Here is a 24,917-nt window from a genome sequence, read left to right on the forward strand (position 1 = left end):
TTATTTTTACGTAAGGAATCCAAATCTGCAATAAAAAATGGGGGCTCCCATTTAAGATTTTAAAGTAACCCCCATCCCACCATTGTGGGGGTCGTGTTTGGTGCCATTCGATAGATTTGTCAAAAATATTGAATAAGTGTATTTTTCAGTTTTTCGATCTGATGTTCATTTGGATTCGTATTTAAAATTTTAAATTTACCCCCCACCCCTCTTCGTGGGAAGTCGTGTTTGGTATCATTCGATAGATTTTTGAAAAATAGTGAGCACGTATTTTTTAATTTTTCGATCTGTCATTCATTTTGCGAAATATTCGCTTTTTCTTGTGAAACTTTGGGAATCACCCATTTCCTTACGCCCCGCTCAAATTGTCAGATTTTTTAAATATACACTGTTTTGAATGTACTTAACTTACTTTATCTTAATCTGACGATTTCGGGTTTTTCTAAGGATAGATTTTTTTCGCCCCCCCCCCTTAACGAGCTCCCCTGCATTAAGATCCAATATATGGTAGAGGTACATTTTCAGGGTACAATGTTTCTCCCCATGTAATAATCTGACGCGCTCGAGTAACTGCAAAAATCCCCGCTTGGGCTCCCGCTTGGGCTCCCCTACCATAACACTGGCTGTTGCGATTTGGAATATGTGTTTAATTATATTTATATACCGATAATCAATTCAGCATTCTGTCAATGCTTACTTTTTTTGTTGATTTATGATGTCAAAGGCCTTTTCATAGTCCACAAATATTAAACTTTTTTATGTTAAACCTTTTCAAATGCCTGTTTAAAGTCTATAAATCTAATATGCCACTTTTAAATTACAGCTTGTGCAGATCTGGTACAGAAGGCAAGCCAGGAACAAGCCAGCGGAAAAATAGAGGGTGAGTCACTTCTTCTTCCTCTCCTTCAAGGCTTACTAGAAAAAAAAGAGCCCACCACCGATTCCGGTACAGAATCTGGCGAAGACCAACGGAACGGTCTGATCGCGGAAGTGCAGAATGCTTTAGATAAACTATCTCAAAGCTTGTGTAGCGATTCCACGGAGATAACTCCAGAAAGACGCAGCTCTTTGTTATATTTGGTAACAAAACTCCAAGCTGGACTTTCTTCTGCGGTGCCGAAGCTAGAACGAAGACTTTCGAGCGAGCCTGGAAGATTCAACAGGCGGAAGAATCGGCAGAATAGGCATACAGTTGGAGTGAGCTCAGAAGAGCTGGCAGATGCAAGAAGGTTAATGGAAGAAATTGCAGGACACAACAAAACACCCTCTACTTCTCTTAATATACAAAAGCAAAACTCAGAGAGTAGTGTATTATCAAATCCTCATAACATTACATTCGTAACCAAACCAGAGCCTGAACAGGAGCTCAGTAGACTCAGCAAACAAAATTCGGACAGTAGTGTAGCTAGTAATCCTTCCATTAACAAATATGGCAGACAAGGTTCCGTAAAAAATACAACCCCAAAGCCTTTTAGTAGTGCTACCAATAGTATTTCAAATAACTCATCTACTGCTCAAACCCCAGACTTTTCAGATCATATAGATGGATTTTTTGGTGAAGAATCTTGTGAAACACAAAAACCTACAATTAAAGAAAACTATCCTGAGTATTCTACACCTACAACTAAACTATCTGGCGAAACACAAAAACCTACAATCAAAGAAAACTATCCTGAGTATTCTACACCTACAACTAAACTATCTGGTGAAACACAAAAACCTATACTTAAAGAAAACTACTCTGAGTATTCTGCACTTACAACTAGACCAACTGCATCGGAACATGACAAAATTAAAGTAAACGAAGTTCGCGGACAACAAGAAGACGCAAAGACATTACAATATAATCCCATATATACAAAACCTGACAACTTCAACTACAACCAACCTCTGGATCCATCCAGAGAACAAAAACTTCGGTTCAACTCAGATATTAAAAAGCAGAAGATGAAAAGGGCAAACACCATAGACATTCCGAAACCTCTTCAATTTTACGAAGAATCTGATGATTCGGATGGTGAAACAGAAGCACAGCAACATAAGAGTAACTATTACGCTCTTCGCGGACCTATCAGAGTAGGCAATCCTGTTAACAAGAAAACAGTTCCCGCTTTTGAACCTAAGACAGTTTCGGATCAAAAGTTCTTGGCATTTTTGAACAAAAATAACCAAATTCCTGAAGAACAACCTACTAGAACAGCTGCTTGGACAAACCAGAAAAACAGGACAGCAGTATGGGAGAATAAATTTGGAAACCTCAAAAGCAACTTCGAAAATGTTAGTCGAGTACCAAGTAGTACTGTTAAGAGCTTTTGGAAAACCCAAGATGACGCTATAATGTCTCGTACCAACCAAATGGGGCCGAAAATCAGTAGGCAGAGTGCTAGAAATTTGCAACAAATGTTTGAAGATAAGAGAAGGGAATCTCAGGAAAGGGTGGTGGCACCACCGCAGGTTCAAAGAGTCTCGAGGGAGATAATTCCCTCTCGGGACGACCAAAACGCAATTACTGGAAAACTATCAGTAAAAACGGAACCTGAGAAGAACTATAGGCTGATACCTGCTCCGTTACCAGTAAATAAGTTCTCCCATGCTCCCCAGTCTGCGTTTAAACCTATATCTAGAAGGCATAATAGTTTTGAACAACCTACTATACAAGAACCCCCCAACGAGGAAGTCAGTGATATATTGAAAACTAAAATTAAGGAAAATAACAATTCTTCTCTGTTCTTGTATAGTCCTAAACCCCTACACGATTCTGAAGGCAACTCTCCTGCTTTATCCCCAATCAGTAACAAACCATGGTTAGCTAACGACAATGGAAGTAGAGTGCTGAGCATAGCTGCAAAAAGATTTGAAAACAGTCCTCAGCAAAATGATGTAGCCTTGGTCAAACCAAGGAAGCTTAGCAAAGAATTTACTTCAGCTTTCGTCGCCCCGCAAGCTCCAAAGGAAAAAACAAGTTCTTATCTTGCACGTGGTGATACTAAAAAAAGTTCAGTGAGAAAACTAAGTGATCAGTACGATAATTTAGGAACTAAGACTCCAGAATATACTAGCCATACTAGTGTGACATACCAACCAAGTGGTATCTTGAAAAACCATGACTCATTTTTAGTAAAGCAACAAAATAGTGATTATAGCAGGCCCAAATTTCCGCCTAACAGTCCTAAAGAGTTAAAAACATCGCCCTGGCAACAGAACTATCAAGAAAAAACCAATATTCAAAGTTACAGACAAGCAGAAAAGCCTTCAAAACATATTATAAATGCTCCAATCCAGGTGCAATCCAATTCTCATCAAAATTATCAACGTATCAATGACACCAATCAACACTATCAACAAACAGAGAAGACTGCACAATACAAACCACAAGCTGTATATCAACATGTACCTGGTAAGGATACTACCAGTCCTCAAATTGAGGATGTCTATACATCAACACTAACTTTAAATCCAGCACCAAAGCAAGGATTACAACAAACGGAGCCTGTGGTGAGTCCTCCAAAATACCAAACTCAACTTTCAAACGAAAGCGTTCACGAGTATACAGCTATAAGCAGTAAAGTGATGGCAGGACCTGTTAGCCAACAAGCTGTTACTGTAAGACAAAAATCTCCGATGACCAGAAATGAACATGATATGTCTGCAGCATTTAGTCTAAAGAACACGCTTAGTAATATTAGTAAAGGTGAAGATAGATCGGCAAAAACTTCTCCACAGCCGACATCTCCTCAAAGAAGGTCATTTGCCTCTCCAGAGCCACCTAGAGTGGAAGAAAGGAAAGAACAAAAGAACATTCCAAATAAACTATCATCCAATAGTTTTACTTCGAAAGTATCAGAACCTAAAACGATTTTGAACAATGTGCCGAGTCAAGGTGAAAACAAAGCATTTGGAGTTGTGAGACCGATGCAGCAGCAGCAGCAAAAGCAGCCTACAATGGGTCCTGTATACAACAACGTAAGCAGGATTCAACAAGCCGCAGCTCAGAATCAACAGTTTGTTGAGTTTAATGAAAAAGGGCAAGGAGTTATAACTAGCAAATTTCATATTCCTATCGTCAATGTTGAACCAACTTCCCCAGGTATTAAGTCTCCTATTTTGTCTCCTCTTCATGGCAGAGCTTTAAGCAAGTCAGACTCGTGGCATCAGATCTGTATGGCTGGTCAGTCACCTCCTAAATCTGTCTCTCCTCGCAACGTTGTTAAGTCAAAATCTAGTCACAATCTTGCGGTGCCACAAAGACAGTACGAAGCTGGAATATCAAAGGCGGAACTGTTATCCAAAAAGAGAGTTATGGAGGTTTACTTAACTGGAGGCAGTAAGTCGCCTCAACAAACGTCGCCTACTAAAAGTGAAAAGGTTGTGAAGAGCAGTATAAACAGGATAAAAACGTCCGAAAAACAATCTGCGTTTAAGTCTACTGGTTTATCCAGAAGTAGAACTCTGCCGGATATAGTATGCCCTCCGATGCTAGACGAAAGCAACGTCGACCAAGCCTTCGAAGACCTCTTCAAGTCGAGTTCCTAGGAACCAAACGAACCAAGCGATCAAACTTCCGTGTTCATTCCAATTTTATGTAAAGGTGTTTTTTATGATTTAGGAATAATAACTTAGTCAATTTGCTGAAAAAAAATACCCTGTCGAGTTGGACTTTTTTATGCCTAGAGCTAGAAGAATTCGAAACGATGGTGTGTGTGGAGGTGCGCACACCATGACTTTTGTTTGGAGATCTCAGATGCTGAACGACGTCAACGATAAGATAAGAGGGTGAGGCTTGTGTTGGTGTGCGCACCCTTCCTAACAAAAACACTCCCCACCTGCTGCTCTTGAATAGCTCCAAAGCGATTGTAAATAATACCAATGCACTAATTGTCGACACACATTTTCCACGTTAGTTTTTAATACTCAGTTACCTTAGTCTATTAATATTTTTAACATAACCTCACATATTTTTATAAAAACATTTAATAGCTTTTATAGGTACCAATATTGAAAGCGCTTGGTCTTCCCGTTTTGGGCCATACTGTTTTCCCGTTTTTAGACATCTACACCGCCCAGTATAGCCCGAGAACTGAAAAATTGAACTTTTCTTCAAAATTTATAACTACGAATTGCGCCAATAATTGAGCATTTGTAGGACTCCAGACGCGTCTAACGGTGTATACTTCATATCTGGAAAAATTCGAATTTTTAAGTTATAGGCTTCATAGGTGTGATCAAATCAATTTCCAATGGGAAAAACGGTTTTACTAGCTAATTAATTCCTCCAATATCTTCAGATATCATATTTGACCTTGGTACATCAGACACTACTTGTCAATACCTTTCAAACGCATGTTTAGTGATCAAAATCGGTTAAACCGTTTAGAAGTTATTGAGTCCCAAAATTGTACGAACGCGCACTCACACTAAAGCAAATTAAACAAGGAGACAGGCTCGTGATTACACGTTAAGCGTTATAGTCCACTAAACCATTATCGCCGAAATGGTCTACTGGTTACGACGCTAAACTTGTGATCTGGCAATCCCATCGTTCCAATGAGTTCGTTTCACAGACATCCCAATATTTTTTCGTGTACGACTTTGTGTAGTTAGTCTAAGTAATGAAGCTTAAAATAGGACAAAACCTCGCAATTTTTACAGAATAGATCGATTTGCTTGAAAATTTAACAATAAGTAGTAGATCATCCAAGGATCAAAATCTATATGAGGCCGAAAGGTGCTTTTACCATGGGGGTGGTTGCCACCCCATCTCGGGGGTGGAAATTTTTTATTTTATTTTGACCGCAAAAGTTGGTAAAAGCATTCATTCTAAGCAAAAAACGTTCTATACATTTTTTTGATAAAATTAATAGTTTTCGATTTATTCGCTATCGAAAGTGTTTTAAATCAATGTTTTAAATCAGTTTTCTGCTAATAACTCAAAAAGTTTTCGTTTTATCAAAACAACTTTGCTTAACAAAAATGTACCTTTTGAAAAAATAAACAGAACAGTTTTTTAATTTCTTTAAGAACAATAGTAATCGAGCTATACTTTATTATATGTTAGCTCTTCTTCGTCAAACTCAAAAGACGGGAAAACTGTGCATCTTTCGAGGATAACTTGTTCAAACTGTTTTAAAGGATTTAAAAATATCTATCTACAGAAATAATAGAAAAGTCTGTAGCTCAAAAATTAAGTGACAAGAATGTCAGTCCCTATTTTTTTCAGCGAAAAAGTGATCGGAAACTTCCCCCTACTTACCACCCTAATTAAAATTAGTCATTGACCTTATTTGGTCTTCTATATTTATATATTATTAATAGGCTCTAGAGGTTTGACCGGCTTAGAATGATTAGTTTTTAAAAAAATGGAGTTAAAAGCAAATAACGAATTTTTGTAGTTTGGTAAAAAATGCCATTTTCTTCAGGATAGAAAGATTAGCATCAGAGATACTAAAAAATGTTTCAATATGAAATTGTAGGTTATTTAATTCCCAAGAACTTGTTATGAAAAGAGTTTTTCTACGACAAAATTGAGTGAATCGTAAATGAGTATAATATCGAAAAACATTGACTTTTCGATATAAAACTAACACTTTCGATAGCGAATAAATCGAAAAATATTAATTTTATGAAAAAAATGTATAGAACATTTTTTGCTTAAAATGAATGTTTTTATCAACTTTTACGATCAAAATATAATAAAAAATGTCCACCCCCAAGATGGGGTGGCAATCACCCCCATGGTAAAAGCGCCTTTCGGCGTCATATAGATTTTGATCCTTGGACTATCCACTACTTATTCTCAAATTTTCAAGCAAATTGATCCATTCTGTAAAAATTGCGAGGTGAAAAGCTTCGGTTCCTGGACTAAGTTTCTCTATATCAGCGGTTCTCAACCTTTTTTACTCAGCGACGCACTAACGTACTCCTTACAGATTCGCGACACCCTTATATGTACAAATTTTTGCTAGTGGTAGGTAAGTACAGATGAATATATTAGAAAACATTTACAGATTGGCACTTTATTGATTGATATAACGTGGTATATACCTAATAGTTAAAAAAATGGTTGAATGCATGATTAGTATATTATAACAAGTAAAAAAATATAAATAAAAATATCGTATTTGTAAATCTCGCGACACACCTGATAGGTTCTTCCGGCACACCAGTGTGTCGCGACACGGTGGTTGAGAACCGCTGCTCTATATCGTAATTAATTAATTCATTAACGATTACTCCTGGTCCCCTTGATTTTCTGTTGTTTAGAGTTCTTATTTACTTCTCTTAATGGTAGCTCAAACCGTTTTTCATTTTGATTTCATTGTATTCATATCCTGTCCTCTATGAAATCTGGGCAGTTTTTTGTGGTAGTTCTTTACTGTATTTTCCCACTCTTCTGATACATATTGTATTTGGATCTTTTCATTGGTATTTTTCCAAGATTTCAAAATGTTCCAGCATTCACATTTCCTTGTTCCCCTGTGTATTGTTCAACTTGTGCATTGTTTGTTTGTGCTTGCTTTGTTTTACGTCTCTGTTTTTCTCTTTGTAATTCGGTATGTCTTCTGATGACTGGATGTTCACACTTTTCATATAAAGAATTTTCTTTTCTTCGATAATTTTTTTGGATTTTCTCTTATTTTTACTTTGTGTTGTATATTTCTTTTCTAAATTAAACATCAATTAATATTATAAAACGAACTTTTTCTTCAATAAGCATCTTTGAACATTTTGAAACGTAGAAAATATTCTTAAATAAATATTATGTTATTATTGTAACGACTTTATCATAACAATTTACAGATTATTTGAAACGATTATTTTTTTGATATTATATATTGATTTTTAGATATCTTACAACTACTCATACATACGCTTTTTATTTTTATTTTAATTTAAATACACATGTATGACGTGTATCTGCTTCTTTTAAACACAAAAAGTTATTGAATGAATATTTCCTTATGATTTATTAATTAGCTATTTATTAATTATTATTAGACTGATTTATCATGTTAAATTGTTGCTCCTTTTCCTGGCTAGACCTCTCCCACATTTGCTTCCTTCCACGTGTCTCATCCTTTTTCTAAAAATTCTTCTATTTTATTCATATAGTCCCTTTTTAGCCAAGTACAACGATTCCAACGATTTTCCAACTTCTTTATGTCATCCGAATAAACGATTCTCGAAGCTCTGCAAGATAGGTATGTATTTGTTTCGTCAATTTATCTCTTCATTCGTGATGAATTTTTATTTACGAGCCATCTCTTCAGATTTGGGAACACGTAATAACCCCTTCTTCTTCTTAAGGTGCCGAGACCTCTTGTAGATCGTTGGCTCTCATGTTACCCAGCATATTAGCAATCACTGCCTTATTTACAGCCGCACGAAATAGTTCAGTGCTAGATTTCCCAAACCATTGGCGTAGGTTTTTAAGCCAAGAAGTTATACGGCGGCCCACACTTCTTTTTCCCATTATTTTACCTTGCATGCCAGGGTGAATTATGTCATATTTTTCAAGGTGACACATTATATGACCAAAGTATTCCAATTTACGCCTTTTAACCATGTTCACTACTTCATAACTTTTATTCAAACGTTGCTAAACCCTTTTGTGTCTGGCTAAATCTCCAAATCAGGAGACTTAGCCGTATGAGAAAGCAAATCAAAGCAAAGTCAAATGCTCTTGTGAGTCGGTGCATTGTCTTGGAGAAACGACCCTTTTTTCTTCTGTACATGAGGCTATTTTATACTGTTCCTGCTTCAGTTTGTCCAATAATGTACAATAAAATTGGCTATTGTCTATTGATAGTTTCACCTTTTTCAAGATAGTCAATTAAAATTATGCCTTTGCAATCCCAAAATACAGTGGGCATGACCTTTCCGACCCATTGTTCAACTATTTGTCTCTTCAGAGCACTTTTGCCGGGTTCAGTCCACTGCCGAGCGTTCATTCTATTCTTTGTTGTGTAGTAGTGGATCAAAGTTTCATCAACGGTTATCAATCTACGCCAAAAGTCCGACGGATTGCGTTTGATAAGGTCCAAACATTGCTAAGAAGTGGTCACACGATCATCTTTTTGGTCAATGGTTAGCAAACACGGCACCCATCAGCTGGATTATGTTTTTCACATTCAAAACTTCGTCCAAAATGACTAGTACGCTCTTTACTAATTCCTATTGTGGCCTTCACTAATTATTTTGAGGGTTCTGCAAAACCCGCTGCTTTATATAGATTTGAGATTGGCGTTGATTTCATGCACCCCGTTACTATCCTGCATGTCCCATTTACTTTCTTCTTCATGTACCATGTTCTTTCAGAACGTTGGTTACCATCATAGCTATTTTAATTTTATTCACTGCCACCCTAAATAGCATGCTTGTATCAATACCATACCAATCTCGCAAGTTCTTCAACCATGAGGTTCTTCTTCGTCCTGGACTGCGTTTGCCTGCTATTTTTCCTTGCATGATATTTTGTAGCAACCCATATTTGGAACCTCTCATTACATGTCCGAAATACTCCAGCTTTCTCTGCTTGATTCTTTTTATGATCTCAGTAGTCTTGCTGAGACGTTCTAGTATTGTGGAGTTTAGAATCTTCTCCACCGAGGAAACTTTTAAAATTCTTCTATAGCACCACATTTCGAAAGCCTCAAGACGATTTAGATCGATTTTATTCACAGTCCTGGCATGTCCCGCAACCCAGCCAGGACTCGACACCGTAAAGTAAGACCGAGAACAAGTAGCAGCGAAGTAGGCGGATCCTCAATGCCAATTTTAGGTCTCTGTTACATAACACCTTGGACATACTTCTAAAAGCGGCTCTAGCCTGCTCTATCGTAGATCTAATTTCGCCGTGATTTTCTGCGTTACAATTTAATTGCTGTATTTTGGTTTTCCGTATGTTCAGATCTAGACCTGCCTCCCTACAACTCTCAACAACACTATCAAGTAGTGTTTGCAGATCTTCTTGACTAGAAGCTAGAAGTACTATATCGTCCGCAGTACTGTCTCATTTAGCGCAGTATCGACTTGTTTGGTGTGGGCAGATCTGCCCCAAACGGGGCACGCATATTCAGCAGATGAGAAACACAATGCCTGTGCCGTTGTTCTTAAGACGCCAGGATATGCACCCCATTTACTTCCCGTTAGCTTTCTGAGTATGCTGTTCCTAGTTGTTACTTTCCCTCTCGTTTTTATGCAATGTTGTCTGTAGGTGAAGGACCGGTCCAGAATTACTCTAAGATATATAGGTTGATCTGTATGTTCTGATATAGGTACCTATTACCATTCCACGTAATTTGGAGTTTTCGCTTGGCGTCCTTTGCGCGAAGGTGGAGGCGCAGACTTGGGTTCTGGAGGAATTGGGTCTGGGGGAATTCTGCAGGTAGTACGCTGTGATTGTTTTTAAGGCATTTTGGAGTATATCCTCCACTTCTTCAAAATTATTTCCTTGTGCTTGGTTTCAGTGGGCGTAGGTTGGTCGATGGTATATATTTATATATTGAAGAGCATTGGTGCTACAACACTTCCCTGTGGAAGTCCGTTCTTTTTAACTCTCCACCTACTTACTCTGCCGTCCAGTATAAGTAACGAAAAAATGACTGTTTTGGCCCCAATCGGCAAAGGAGGTTACTTATCAAACCACCAGATAGATACAAAAGTGAGGATATTGGAATAGAAATGGAAAAACTATCAGATAATTTTCTCATTACTGAAAATCTAAGATTTCTACCATTTACTGAACTGTTCTGTATATACAGCATCGCACTTTCACATGATTTACAACGCATAACGATTTTTGGGGTTTCTTAAGGTCAGTTTATTTTAAAACTAAATTTTTGCGTTACTAAAAATAGCGAAATGAGCTTAAAATTTTCAAGTTCACAATTTGCCAGCACAAAAACGATACAAAAACTCGCTATTTTTAAATCTACTATTTTGTATGTTTGGACAGATGGTTTGTGTATATTTGCGGGCCAAATAAGGGGATCGTAATTTTTTGAAAATTTCCGGGAAAGCGCAAATGATTTTCCTTGAAAGATAACATGACAAAACAAAAAGAAAGATGAAAATAGTTTACTATTGGTTAATGGCTTTGTTCTTTATTGTTTTAAATAGCAATGTCAACTGCTTTTTTGCTTGAAATATTATATGAGTATTTCTGAAGGTTATTACAGAGACTAATGTTAGTGTCGGTATCCCATATTTCTACTCCTTTATGTACAAACCGAGACTTAGAAAATTCGTAGCCAAAAATCTTATAATACTACATTTCTATAAAACATCTAATCCTCTATACCAGTGTGCGACCCCAGGGGGGTCGCGAAGACGTACTCGGGGGGTCGCCGACTGAAAGAAAAAGTTGAGGTTCCTAAAACACAATTTTAATGGGAAGGATGTGCTTGGTTGTTTTCTAAAAGTTTATCAAATTGTGGCACTATTTTTGGAAGGTCGCTAATCAAATCATTTTCTAATTGCAGTATATTTCTCATTTTAGTTTTAATGTCTAACCATTGAAGAAAATGTCAGTTTACACAAGTCTGAAGTTGCGCATTGCACTAATAATTTAAGAGCTTCCCTTACGTCGACACTTTGCGAATTGCTAAATCTTGAAGACATTCTTTCATTTTTTTGTTGACATCAGTCAGATCTACTGATATTTCCAACAAAGATTTTAGAATCCATCTACGCCTATTGTCAGTTTCAGAGTGCAACTCTGGAAAGTATGTCAAAAGTTGCTCTTGTAAATTATGGAAGCTCTGTATAATGCAAGGAATGTGAGCCGATACTGCAAACTTTGGTGTGTTGCATTATCTTCAACAATCTTCTGAACACATGGAAAAGACTCAAATATTTTGTTTTGCAGAGAGGTTGACCACAAACGAACTTTTGCGTGAAATGCTTTTACTTTATCTTTAGCTGTTAAAATATTCTCTTCTCCTCCTTGAAGGTTCTTGTTCAAATTGTTAAGTGACTAAAAAGATCTGCCAAAATGCTAGTTTCAACAGCCAATAGGGTCAGAAAAACCGTAAACACATTCAGATTTTGCATCTTGTAAGAACATTAACAATTTCAGCTCTCAGTTCTAGAACTCTTATCAATACCTTTCTTTTGGATAGCCAACTGACCTCTGTGTGATAAAGGAGATTTTGATAAGGCGAGTCCATATCTTCACAAACGATTATGAATAGCCGGGTTTGCAAAGCTTTACCGTTGATAGAATTTACAATTTTTATTAGCTCCTTGAGCACGTTATTTATATCAGAAGGTACTACCTTAGAGTCTGTCGATGAAGAAAACAGTGTATCTAGGATATGTTTGGCATTATTGATTTTATTTTGTAATGAGCCCGCTATTTTTGCCATTCATAGCTTTAACGTCATCTCTAGCAATAGCGATATATTTTTCCCAATCAATATTGTAGCTACAAGCGCTTCCTAAAAACATATCGTACAAATACTGGCCAGTAGTGTTTGCAGGAAGTGCTTTGCAAAATATGATTTCTTCCATTATATTGTCATCTGCTTCAAAGCGCACAAATACTGCAAACTGTGCACAGTCGGAAACACCTGTAGATTCGTCAAACTGCATAGCAAAATGTTGGCTGTTCTTTAATTTTTGGCCCGCGTGAATAAAAGATAAATGTACCAAAATAGGAAAAAATCATTACCTAACGTATGTAGTTTTTAATTAAATTATTTCTTTGGCTTGCTATGACACCAGGGGGTCGCCAGAATATTTCTACCTGTAAAGGGGTCGCAAAATCAAAAAGATTGAAAAACACTGCTCTATACTTTAATCACAATAAACAAACCAAGACACGTTAAATGTTACGAGGAGCACTGCCAATTCATGATTTACAATGTATAAACTTTGTAAATCATGATTTGGGAGTGCTCCTCATAACATTTAACGTGTCTTGGTTTGTTTATTCCCAGTGCATCTTTATTGTGATTATAGTATAGATAAGATTCTTTATCTCAACATTAATATACCTAACCTAATTTTGTTCTTTTTTTACTAATGTTATTCTTACTAACATTCGTTTTTTTAACTGATTTATTTTACGTTGTTTTTATTGCATTTTTTAATTATTTAGTCGACTAACTTTACATTTTTCCTCATTTTTGAATAACCAAAAGTTGTTAGTATAATAGGAGTCTTAATTATTTTATTGTTATTTTCAGAAAGCGTGACTGTTGAAAAATCGTCGAGTGAGACACCGACAACTACTACTACAACCAAAGGTAATATTTTACACACAATACGTTTAGTTTTAGATTAGAGCTACGCGACTGAAGGAAGCCCTAAAATCGGCAACATCGCTTATGAGAATGAGTTGCATTGCCACTGTAAAATCGACGAAGGACTGAATAAATCTCATTGGCATATTAAGCCTAGACTCGGCATACTCACCAAAAAAGCGTAACGCGAAAACAGCATGGAAACAGTCGATCGGTGGTCTATCTATCTCTTTTAACCCAAGCGATCCGGCGCATGTGACTGACAAAGATGGCTAGACTACTCAATCCTATGTCGACGTTACACCTTGATGCATTGAGTGGCATATCCCTAGCCAAGTCTATCCTTTTACATGTCTCTGATAAATCCGCGCGACTCAAGTATGGGAAGCGGGGAAGCAGTGTTGCCATGTATTGGGTGTACTCCTATATCCTATATCTAATTTAAAAGTAAACACACGGTATCTAGATTCGTATTTTAGTCCAGTCGTCAGAGATTTGGACTCTAAAAACGGGACGAATAAGCTGAATTTTCTTAAGAATGTAAATTTTGGGACTCCAAAAAGATGCAAAAAGTTTGCCATTCCTACCCCTGTATGTTTCCCTAAATAGGGGAGTGCAATTAGAACGAAAACATGCATTGTTTCGGAAAAATTCAAACAAGCTTATATTTTTCTAAAACTTTTTATGTTAGTTTATATACATGTTAAAGTAAAAAGTTCTACTCGCAGATTTGGCCGCTAATTGTTTATTAATTGTTTAAACAATAACAATTGTTTTGTATAAATAATTTTAAAAATATCGATAAATTCATTATTTTACTTTGATCAAATATGTTTCTATTTTGTTTTTGATTATGCTGAATCCGAATATGGTATTGCAGTTTGAAAATTCTTATACAGAAGCTCTTATACAGTGTGTCTGCGTAGCTAGGAACCACATGGAAAACTTTTTTATTATCAATTTTACGAAAAAAATTTATTCTTAATAAAATGCTCTGGATAGTCAAAAATCTAAAAGTCAACCATCAGATATCAAATTTTATCAATTTTAAACGAGTAATGTCAAAAATATTAATTTCGTTAAAGAGTAAAGTACCTTTATATTCCAGAATATCAAAAAATTATATTATGAAAAGTTGTTTGAAATTAAAAACTATGTCTAAATATACAATTACATCATTCTAATCGAAAAAAATTTCAATTTTTTCTCAAATTACGGATACTCATCATCATTTTATTACAATTATGATAACTATTTTATTATAACTTTTACGAAAAAAAGTTATTCTTCATAAAATACTCTCCCTGATCTAAAATCTAATTTTTCTTAAGAGTTAAGTGCCTTTATTATTCACAATATTTTAATTAGAAGGGTGTAATTGAACACTAAAACAAATTTTTTAATTCCAAACAACTTTTCTTCATAACAGTTTTCGATATTGTGAAATATAAAGGTACTTTACTCTTGAGTGAAATTCATATTTTTTGACATACCTCGTATAACATTAATTAAATTTGATATTTGATGATTGCATCTTAGATTATATACGATGCAGAGTATTTTATAAAGAATAAGTTTTTTTCGTAAAACTGATAATAAAAAAGTTATCAATAGGTTCCCAGTTACGCAGACATCTGTATAAGAGCTAAAAAAATTTTTTTGCTGAACATTTATTATTGCTGAAGCTTATTATTAAATGTATTTTAGGTAAGTTTTACAGAAAAAAGTTTTGATCACTTTTATAACCATTTTTTAGCTGGTAATTTTTGGTTTTTGTATTACATTTTTGTTATCTTTCTTAATTTTCTTGAAAAGAAATAGTTTATTTCATTTCTAAAGTGAAATAATTTAGTGCATTTTAAAGATTACACCCTAAGCTTTAAAAAAGCACTTATAAAACTGTAATAGATCTGTTCAAACTTGAGTAATACCGTCTTAAATTGGTGGTGATTCTATAAAACTACGAAGATTTCAAAAATTACAATTTTTGAGACGTCATATCATTTGAATTAAATTTTTGAGATTTTTTTTTTGAATGAAACATCATTTAGTAAGATGCTTGAAAGGTAAGTTGTGCAAAATTGAGAGTTTTATAAGAAAAATTGTATTAGTTATTGTTTAAATCATTTTTAAACGAAATTCATGTAAGGTTCACTTTCCGCCCACACCGTACTTATGCCCATACATTTTATTTCTTTCTATTATAACCATAAGATAGCTTAATTATTCTTCTTTCATGTTCAATTTGTAAAATTTTATTTGATCAATTAGTTAAAGAATTATATTAAAATAACTCAACCTTGCACTTCGCCGTACGTTAGTTTACAGTGCGCCAATGTTTGTGAGAAGGGTGACTTTAGCGTTATAAATAAAAAATTATAGAAGATACAGATTTAATGTTAGAAAATTCTTTATATAAGGTTATATAAGGTTTTTTTGTAATCTTTTCTAAATTTTCCAATGGTCAAGTCAGTTTTTTTCTAAAATTTATATTTTCGGAGTTATTTAAAAAAAAACATCTAATTTCGTAGTTCATTTGTTTTATAAAAAATAAAGCACCCACTTCTCGAGTGGAACTTTTTGATATGTTGTTTATGAAACATTTCTTAGTGAAATTACAAAAAGTTCTACCTTGTTTGATTTGTTCCGAAGTGAAAAATCTATATGCACTCCCCTAAAAACACCTCTCGTAAGGTGGGGTGGGCGGGTACGGAAAATTGGCACTTTTTTTGTAGAATAAACCGTTACCTCAGAAACAGAGCTTGAAGCGACCGACGATTTTGAGTTTTGGCAAAAAATATGAGTAATTTAAAATATGCCTATAATAAACTATTAACGTTTTACATCCATAAACCATTTTGTTTATGGATGAATTTTCCTTAAATCATAAAATATCTTATTTAAAAATTTGTTTTTCTGTTTAGTTACGAAAATTAGTACCCAACAACAGGTAACCAAAAAGCCTCTATCGCCATTCGCTAAATTTCAACAATTGGACAAACAAAACAGTACCACTACTCCACCAGGGTAAGTTTGCAATTCAAATTAATATTTAAGAAGTGTGTTTAACAGTTTTATACTATCCTGATCCTATTCTTATCCCGAAAATTGTAATAGATTGATGAAATAAGTTTTGAAATTTGAAATGAAATAAAATCAACAAGGTTAAAGAAATCAATATTAGACTTACTCACAATCGGCCAATAAACAAGCAAAATTGCTTATATATAAACGAATAATCCAATCATAGCCATCTTAATATACTAACTTTGGCGGATTTAATGTTAATTAGCTCTAGGGAATATTACAAGAAAAATATTCAGTATTTGTTAAGGATTTCAAAAAGAACAAAATATACAGAGCGATTAGGTACTCGAAACAACAAATTTCATTATATATCCAGAAAAACGAGAAATCTGACAGCAATGTAAATACTACCGTAAAATCGGATGTATTAAAAAACCTTTACAGATCAAAATGTATATGTCTTACAAGCACTTTCTGAGATAATTGTAATTGAAGCGTACCATACGTATTGCATGACTGAGAAGATAAAAATTGGCGGAGAAGTGCGGCAGGGAGATAATTTATCGCCAAAACTATTTATAACAGTCCTGGGGTACGCAGTTAAACGATTAGAATGGGACTCAAACGGTATTAGTATCGATGGAAAGATATTAAATAATCTCTGATATGCCGAAGACAGAAGACATTAGTCTCATAACAGACGACTTTGGAGAAACTATACTAAATTTAGAAACAAGATGCAGTAGAAGTAAACAAACCAAGACACGTTAAATGCTACTAGGAGCACTCCCAAATCATAATTTACAATGTACATACATACATTGTAAATCCCAAATAATGATTTCCAAAGTTTATACATTGTAAATTATGATTCAGGAGTGCTCCTAGTAGCATTTAACGTGTCTTGGTTTGTTTACAACTAGTGCATCTTTATTGTAAATTTAGTATAGAGTTATGCTACAATATCTACAGCAAGTAACAGAGTGAGTTGGTTTAAAGATAAACTACGGGAACACAAAAATGATGACCAATCTCGTCCCCAAATAGCCAATAGAAATTGAGAAATTGCCCATAGAACTTTTTTTGCCTACTATATCTCTTTTTATATTATAACTTGAAGATTTATGAAGGAACGAATCTCTTTGTTCTTTTTTTATAAGCTACAAAAATGTTTTATATGTTTTTTAGTTAGATGCATAGTTTTTCAGGTATTCGCAAAAAACCGTCCGGTCATTTTTCAATGAAAATGGCCGATTTTCAACCACGATCAAGTATCGAGTTTTCAAAAAAAAATTATAGAATAGTTTTTACTTAGAATTAGGTTCTCTAGTCACTTCTGGGTTATTTGACTAAAAAATTTTCCACCCACTTGAAGGGGTGGGAACCGCCCCCGAGATAAAAGCGCCATAGTATATAGGGTAGATCTTGAGCTATTCCCTACTTACTGTGAAAATATCAAGTAAATCGATGTAGTAGGATGGAATTCGGAGCCAAATACCCTCATTGACTGCCCTAGCAGTCTTTTATTTAAACTCGACGTCGACAAAAAAACTACATTTCAATTTTATTAATCAAAAAACTACTATTATACTAAAAATAGCCATAATGCGCGTATATCATTCTAGCCTACACGTTTATGGCTGAGAATTATATGCGTTGAACTTTTTAAATTTAGCGTTTAGCGAGCATTCAAGTGCAAGGTTATTTCAAAATCCATTTATCACTTTGATGTTTCAAGTATCTTTTTGTCTAGTCAGGCCATTTACTTCGAAAGTAATGGTTGAACGATTATGACTTTATATACGGAGGTCGTTCAAAATAATTCTAGTGTTAAAAGCAACGAGAAACCTAAAAGTTTTAAGACTTCTTAACTCGGAAACAAATTCTAATCTTCACCTGTACCCCATCCTTCTACTAATTTGCAAGGAAAAAGGGCGATAAATGAATAGACGTGTGGAATCTAAAATATGCATTCCACAACACACCAATTTATCAAGGTAAAGATCAAACGAATTTTTATTCCATTAGTAACTTTTTTGACAACTACTGCTGAAAACTGTTTAAGCCAAAAGGATGATTGACCGTGCTTTCGCATTCCTTAAGCATACTGAACATCAGGTTCAAGTCAGCTTTTGCCCCGCAAAACTCTACGCTAGGTTTCTGTCCTCTCTGAACTTGCTTTAGGACACCTGCGTTATTGTTTGGTCGATTTACCACCCCGGACAAACACTCAGCCTGATATCGTCATCGTATTGAATCAGGCTAGAGGTAAGTTGACGTTCAAAACGAAGCACACGAACGCTGGCAGAGTATCCAAAAGGCAAGCCTTTATGGCAACCACAAAACCGATGAACGAGACAACGCAACGAAACGTCACTCCGTGTCCTTAGCTCAAGACTCAAGACTACCGTGACAGTCGCTGCCTCTGGAGCGAAAAATGCCCGCATTTTGCCTTACTGAGTAACTAAAGAAACGATGAAGCAATTGATACACTCAGAGACTCCTAAGAAAAGATAACAAGATCCAGATCACAGTTTAATGCTAAAGGATCAGTTAATTCACAGACAAGATTTTGAATGCGCGACGCTAATAACCAATCACGGCAAACGTAGGATTCCGTTAGCTGTCATTCATCTGCGCGAAGGACAAAAATTTTTGATGCGCCCTCACCAAAATGGTACATAGAAAACAAGGGATTTTCGAGGAGGGACCCTACTGATTCTTTAGCATTATCACAGTATAATGCTAAAGAATCAGTAGGGTCACTCCTCGGAAAATCCTTTGTTCTTTATGTTCCATTTTGGTGACAATGTTACCAAATTCATAAAAAAATTTAGTCTTTCGCGCAGATGAATGACAGTTAACGGCATCCTACGTTTGCTGTGATTGGTCGTTATCGTCGCGCATTCAAAAATTTTGTCTCCGGAGTGGATTGCAAAATTGGAACCGTCAAAATTCGAGAACGAGCTAAGTGATTCTTTAGCATTATACTGTGTCCAGAGCAAGAACTGACCAACATTCAGTTCATGAAGAACATATTTTATTTCTTTAGTGTTTTAGTACATTGTTGTCTGTTCGGTTGGTCTGACTGTAGTATTTTAATTAACATAGTTCTTTTACCAGTTACTTTATTTTAAACAAAACAATTTAATGTCAATTCTTCATGTGACATCAAGAATTTATTAGAGTAGCCACATAAACACCTTTAAAAAAAATTGTAAATAAATTATAGGTACAACATAATGTAGGTACACTAGAATCACTATAAATTAATTTTAAATGCACTCTTACTCCTAAAACTCTCTTAAGAGGAAACAGTAGCGATCAACAGGTAGCGAAAACGCGTTCCAAGATTGCGGCTGTAATTTTGAATATTTTTTCGAGATATTTGGCACACGTATTCGTAATATAACAAAGAATGGCGGTACAGAGCCCAATTTGAAAAATATATTAATATGTGGAAATTACTCTGTAATTAAATACAATATTAAAAAAAACGAGCCTGTACCGCCATTAAGAAGAACAAAAAAATACACTTTCTTCAAATAAACTTTTTTATCCGATGCCTAGATTTTGTGTCATTTTGGAACTACTAAAATTTTTTATTTCATTAGTAGTTCCAAAATGACACAAAATCCAGGGATCGGATAAAAAAGTTTATTTGAAGAAAGTATATTTTTTTGTTCTTCTTAATGGTGGTACAGGCTCGTTTTTTTAATATTGTATTTAATTATAGAGTAATTTCCACATATTAATATATTTTTCAAATTGGGCTCTGTACCGCCATTCTTTATTATATTACGAATACGTGTGCCAAATATCTCGAAAAAATACTCAAAATTACAGCCGCAATCTTGGAACGCGTTTTGGCTACCTGTTGATCGCTACTGTATCACCTTAAAATGTCTTCCCTTTAAAACCTGTGTTTAACTCCTCTAAAAAAACAGATGCATTACTTACGTTTTTTAATGAAGGTAAAGAAAAGATGTAGTTTTGAAATATATAGTTTCAATTTAATGAAGGTAAAGAAAAGATGTAGTTTTGAAATATATAGTTTCAATTAAGAGAAGGAAAAGGTAGAATGAACCTTTTGGGTGCTACTTGCAGTGTTATAAATATACAGGTTGCCAAAAAGTAGCGGAACATTCGAATATTTCGCGAAATAAACATCGGATTGAAAAACTAAAAAATACTTTCAATATTTTTCAAAAATCTATCAAATGACCCTAAACACTACCCTCCACTCCACCCCTGGAGGTAGGGGGGGGTAACTTTAAAACCTTAGATATACCCCCGTTCTTAATAGCAGATTTGGATTCCTTGCATAAAAATAAGCAACTTTTATTCGAGACATTTTTTTCGAATTGTGGATAGATGACACTATAATCGGTAAAAACGATTTATCGTGATACCATAGGCAAATTAAAGAAACGGTCTAATATCTCGATAAATACACTTCCAAATGAAAAACCAAAAACACGTGTTTAGTATTTTTCAAAAATCTATCGAATGACACCAAACAGGACCCCCCACTCCACACCCTTTAGGTGGGGTGGGAGTAACTTTAAAATCTTAAATAGGAAACAAACCTCGTTTTTTGTTGCAGATTTGGATTCCTCATGAAAAAATAAGTAACATTTATTCGAAATATTTTTTAGAATTGTTGATAGAGGGCGCTATAATCGGAAAATGCGATTTATTAGCGCCATCTATCAAACAATTCTAAAAAACTGTTTTGAATCTTATTCTTTTATGAGGAATCCAAAACTGCAATAAAAAACGGGAGTTCCTATTTAAGATTTTAGAGTTACCCCTCACCTCACCTCCAGGGTGTGGAGTGGGGGGGTCGTGTTTGGTGTCATTCGATACGTTTTTGAAAAATATTAAACATCTGTTTTTTGGTTGTTCATTGGAAAGTGTATTTCTCGAGATATTAGACCGTTTGTATAATTTACCCAGGGTATCACAATAAATCGTTTTTTCCGATTATAGAATAGAGCCATCTTATTGACAATTCAAAAAAATGTCTCGATTAAATGCTGCTTATTTTTACGAACGGATCCAAATATGCAATAAAAAATGTGGGTTCCTATTTAAGATTTTAAAGTTACCCCCACCTCACGTCCAGGGGGTGGATTGGGGGATCGTGTTTGGTATCATTCGATAGATTTTTGAAAAATACTGAACAGTTATTTTTCAGTTTTTCGATCCGATGTTCACTTCGCGAAATATTCGACCATTCCGCTACTTTTGGGACACCCTATAATAAAATATAACGTTAAATTATTCATAACAAATTAAATTAAACATTAAAAAAACATAAAACATTCAAATAGAGTACAAACGTATTTAAAAAATTTTGCTTTAGAGCGTAATTTTAGATATTTGGTACAATAATAGCTGACAATTATTGTCATTATAAATTGAAAATGGTTGTGATAAATAAAAATAATCTTTATCCTTGTGGTATCTGTACTCACCTGAGGGACCGCAGACGTTAGCAATAAGCGTCTATTTGTAAAGACAATGAAGTAACAAAACATTTACTCAACACGCACTATCACTACAATATTTTATAATCTGAATGAGACTGGCTTAAATTATAAATATCTATGCCATTAAAAAAAGTTCTACGAGTTTTCAGGTGAAAAAACAGACACCACAGTAAACAAATATAAACGCATAATACGTTCGGGTGAAGATAGCCGCAAATGAAGCTCGACAGAACAAAAATTTGTATATACAGTGTTGTCATGTCTTTAGAATGTATACAGGGTGTTTCATTAATAATTGTCCATAAGTCCATATAGTAACTGGAGAAACCTTAGCACAAAATACGAAGATTTAACCTAAAACACTTAAATAAAATGTGGTTCCTTACTGCGTTACAGGGTGTTTTATCTAAAAATTTAAAAACTATTTTTGCTCAGCATTTTAAAAGTATTCGACGTATCTTTTCATACTTGGCAGAAAGTGCGACTACTATTTATACACCCTACTAAACTATGATAAACAAACGTTTCTAGCTACTACCAGAAGCGTATGACAGGGGATAGTGAATTGTTGTCCCTTCTCAAATTCTACGCCACTGGAGGAATTACTATTAGTGCCATTTCTAGGTTCTCCAATACTTTCTACGTAAATAATATAGGTATCTACTCTTAATTGGTAACGATGAAGTCATTAGTTTTCGAGATATTTGAAGTTAAATATGAAACGGCACAGTTATTTTGATTAAGCTTTTAAAAAGTACCTACATTTTTATTAAATTATTTTATGGATTCGGCAATTTTTTATTTTATATAAGACACGAACGAATAAATATTTGTTTCTTTCGATATTAATTTTAATCAATTATTGGAATTTCGTTTGGCTACTTGATAGTTAGCCGGATAGATTTCCAAATGGATTACTTACAATAGTTGTTCGGATCGAACGTTTTCGGACTTATCAGTCCATCTTCAGTGGATGGGTTTAAATTGAAGACTGCATACTTAAAAGAATTAAACGACATACAATCGATGAAAATGGATATAACTATCCGGGAGCAGTATCTGTCCCCTACTCGAAATGGCAATTATTACATCTGTCTTGGACTTCAATAGAGTTCAGGCTGTTTTGCAGTCCAAGACATAATCAAAATATTATAGTATAAAGTATATAGTTCAAAAATACATCCTTTCTTCACCCTCTACGTAACTCTATACACCACACCTATTTTTTCATTTTTTCACTTAATACGCTTGTTGCTTGACATTCTACACTCTATTAATTCCCTTCGCTTGGTCTGCAGTACCCCCGGTACCCCAAAGACTCCTGGAAACGGCCCTCTCTTTAAATTTACCGATCCTGCACTCAGCCTTTCAGCGGCTACCATCAAGGATCGTCTCTTGTATTGGTGTAAAGTGAAGACTAAGGAGTATGAGGTATGATTTTTTAACAGGTGACAGTCTTATGGTGTTGCGCAGCTTGTGTAAAATAGATATGCCTAACTGCTGTGTTGTATTAACTTTTTTAAGGATTTCGCTAATATGAATGTTAATGAAGATGTTGAGGTACTTTCAGTACCATTAGATTTGTTTTTGAGCAGAATATGGGAGAATAATCTAGGGGTTTAAGATTTTTTTAGAAGATATAATTTAATTGTTCTATAAAGTAAGTTATTCTCAGCTGGAAATGAATTTAGAAAATTGATCAACTACAAAGTTAGAGATAGCAAGACAATCGTTTGTCAAAATGACAAAGTTCCTATGCAGCCGGGACATAAATATAAACTTAAGAACAAGAATGTTAAGGTGCTATGGCTCTCCGTTCTGCTGTACGGCATGGAAGCTTGGACACTGAAAAAGATAAACATCAAAAACATTGAGGCATTCGAGATGTGGTGTTACAGGAGAATGTGGAAAATACCATGGACAGAAAGAGTAACAAATAAAGATGTTTTGCTGAAGATGGGGAAGGAATGCGAAGTCATAAAAACCATACAAACAAAAAACTGTAATATCTAGGCCACATAATGAGAGGAGAAAAGTACTCTCTGCTAAGACTCATAATCCACGGAAAAACCTCGGGAAAGAGAAATGTGGGACGTAGGAGGATTTCCTGGTTGCGACATTTAAGGGAGTGGTATGGGTGCAGTTCAATACAGTTGTTCAGAGCTGCAGCCAACAAAGTTAAGATTGCTGTGATGGTAGCCAACCTCCGATAGGAGACGGTACTGCAAGAAGAAGAAAGTTAGAGAACTTTTGAAAGGAGAAGACATAGTCAGATTTATCAAGGCACAGAGGCTCAGATGTATGGGACATATAGAAAGGAGAAATCCAGAAGCAGTTATCAAGAAAATCACCAATTGGAGATCAGTATTAGACAGACCACGAGAGCGACCCAAATCCAGATGGGAGAACCAGATAATTGCGGACTTTAAGAAGATGGTAGCTAGAGAATGGATAACCATAAGCAAAAAACAAGAACAAATGGAGAAATATTGTAGAAGACGTCACGTCACACAACCAATTTTGAAGTCAAAATGTTAATGCGGACGAGCCAATGTTGGAAGAGCCAAACAGGACGATAATCACTCCGCCAGGATTGTATGTAGATGCAATGATGATGTTGAAGTTATTCTTGAAACTTTGGAAGAATTCAAGTACATATTAAGCAAGATTTTTAGTTCAATATATCTATAAATTTAAGATTTGCTGATGACATTACACTTATAGCAGCAAATGAGCAAGAAATGGTTGATCTTCTGCGAAGAGTTGAGTACGAAAGCAATAAAGTTGGTCTGAAAATCAATAAAGCTAAAACAAAAATAATGGTGGTCGACAGATTCGATACTATTCAACTGACTAACATGTTACAGGAACACCAGATAGTAAACACCTTTGTCTATCTCGGGTCTAGTATAACTACCGATGGTAACTGTGAAGCAGAAGTTCGGAGACGTATTGGTATGGCAAAAAATGCGATGAGTCGCCTAACTAAAGTTTGGAAACACAGATCTATCTCTCAAAATATCAAGATGAGACTGGTGAATGCCCTTGTATTCTCAATATTTCTATACGGAGCAGAGACTTGGACTCTTCGCACATGCGAGCGCCAAAAAATTGATGCCTTTGAGATGTGGTGCTGGAGAAGAATGCTGCG

At 35.1% G+C, this 24,917-nt stretch overlaps 1 protein-coding gene across 2 annotated transcripts in view; it reads left to right on the top strand.

Annotated features, from left to right (window-relative positions):
• LOC114340085 (titin) overlaps nucleotides 1–24,917 on the top strand; it is a 138,284-nt gene that overhangs the window by 107,464 nt on the left and 5,903 nt on the right. The window contains exons 13-16 of one of the 2 annotated variants that reach the window (XM_050657199.1): nucleotides 824–880; nucleotides 13,188–13,247; nucleotides 16,169–16,271; nucleotides 23,065–23,197. In XM_050657199.1, coding sequence (XP_050513156.1) covers nucleotides 824–880; nucleotides 13,188–13,247; nucleotides 16,169–16,271; nucleotides 23,065–23,197 — 353 coding nt within the window. The remainder of the gene's footprint in view (nucleotides 1–823; nucleotides 881–13,187; nucleotides 13,248–16,168; nucleotides 16,272–23,064; nucleotides 23,198–24,917) is intronic. The other variant, XR_007699659.1, reaches the window with a different exon arrangement.

The sequence above is a fragment of the Diabrotica virgifera genome, chromosome 7 (genome assembly GCF_917563875.1).
Source record: "Diabrotica virgifera virgifera chromosome 7, PGI_DIABVI_V3a".
NCBI lineage: Eukaryota > Metazoa > Arthropoda > Insecta > Coleoptera > Chrysomelidae > Diabrotica > Diabrotica virgifera.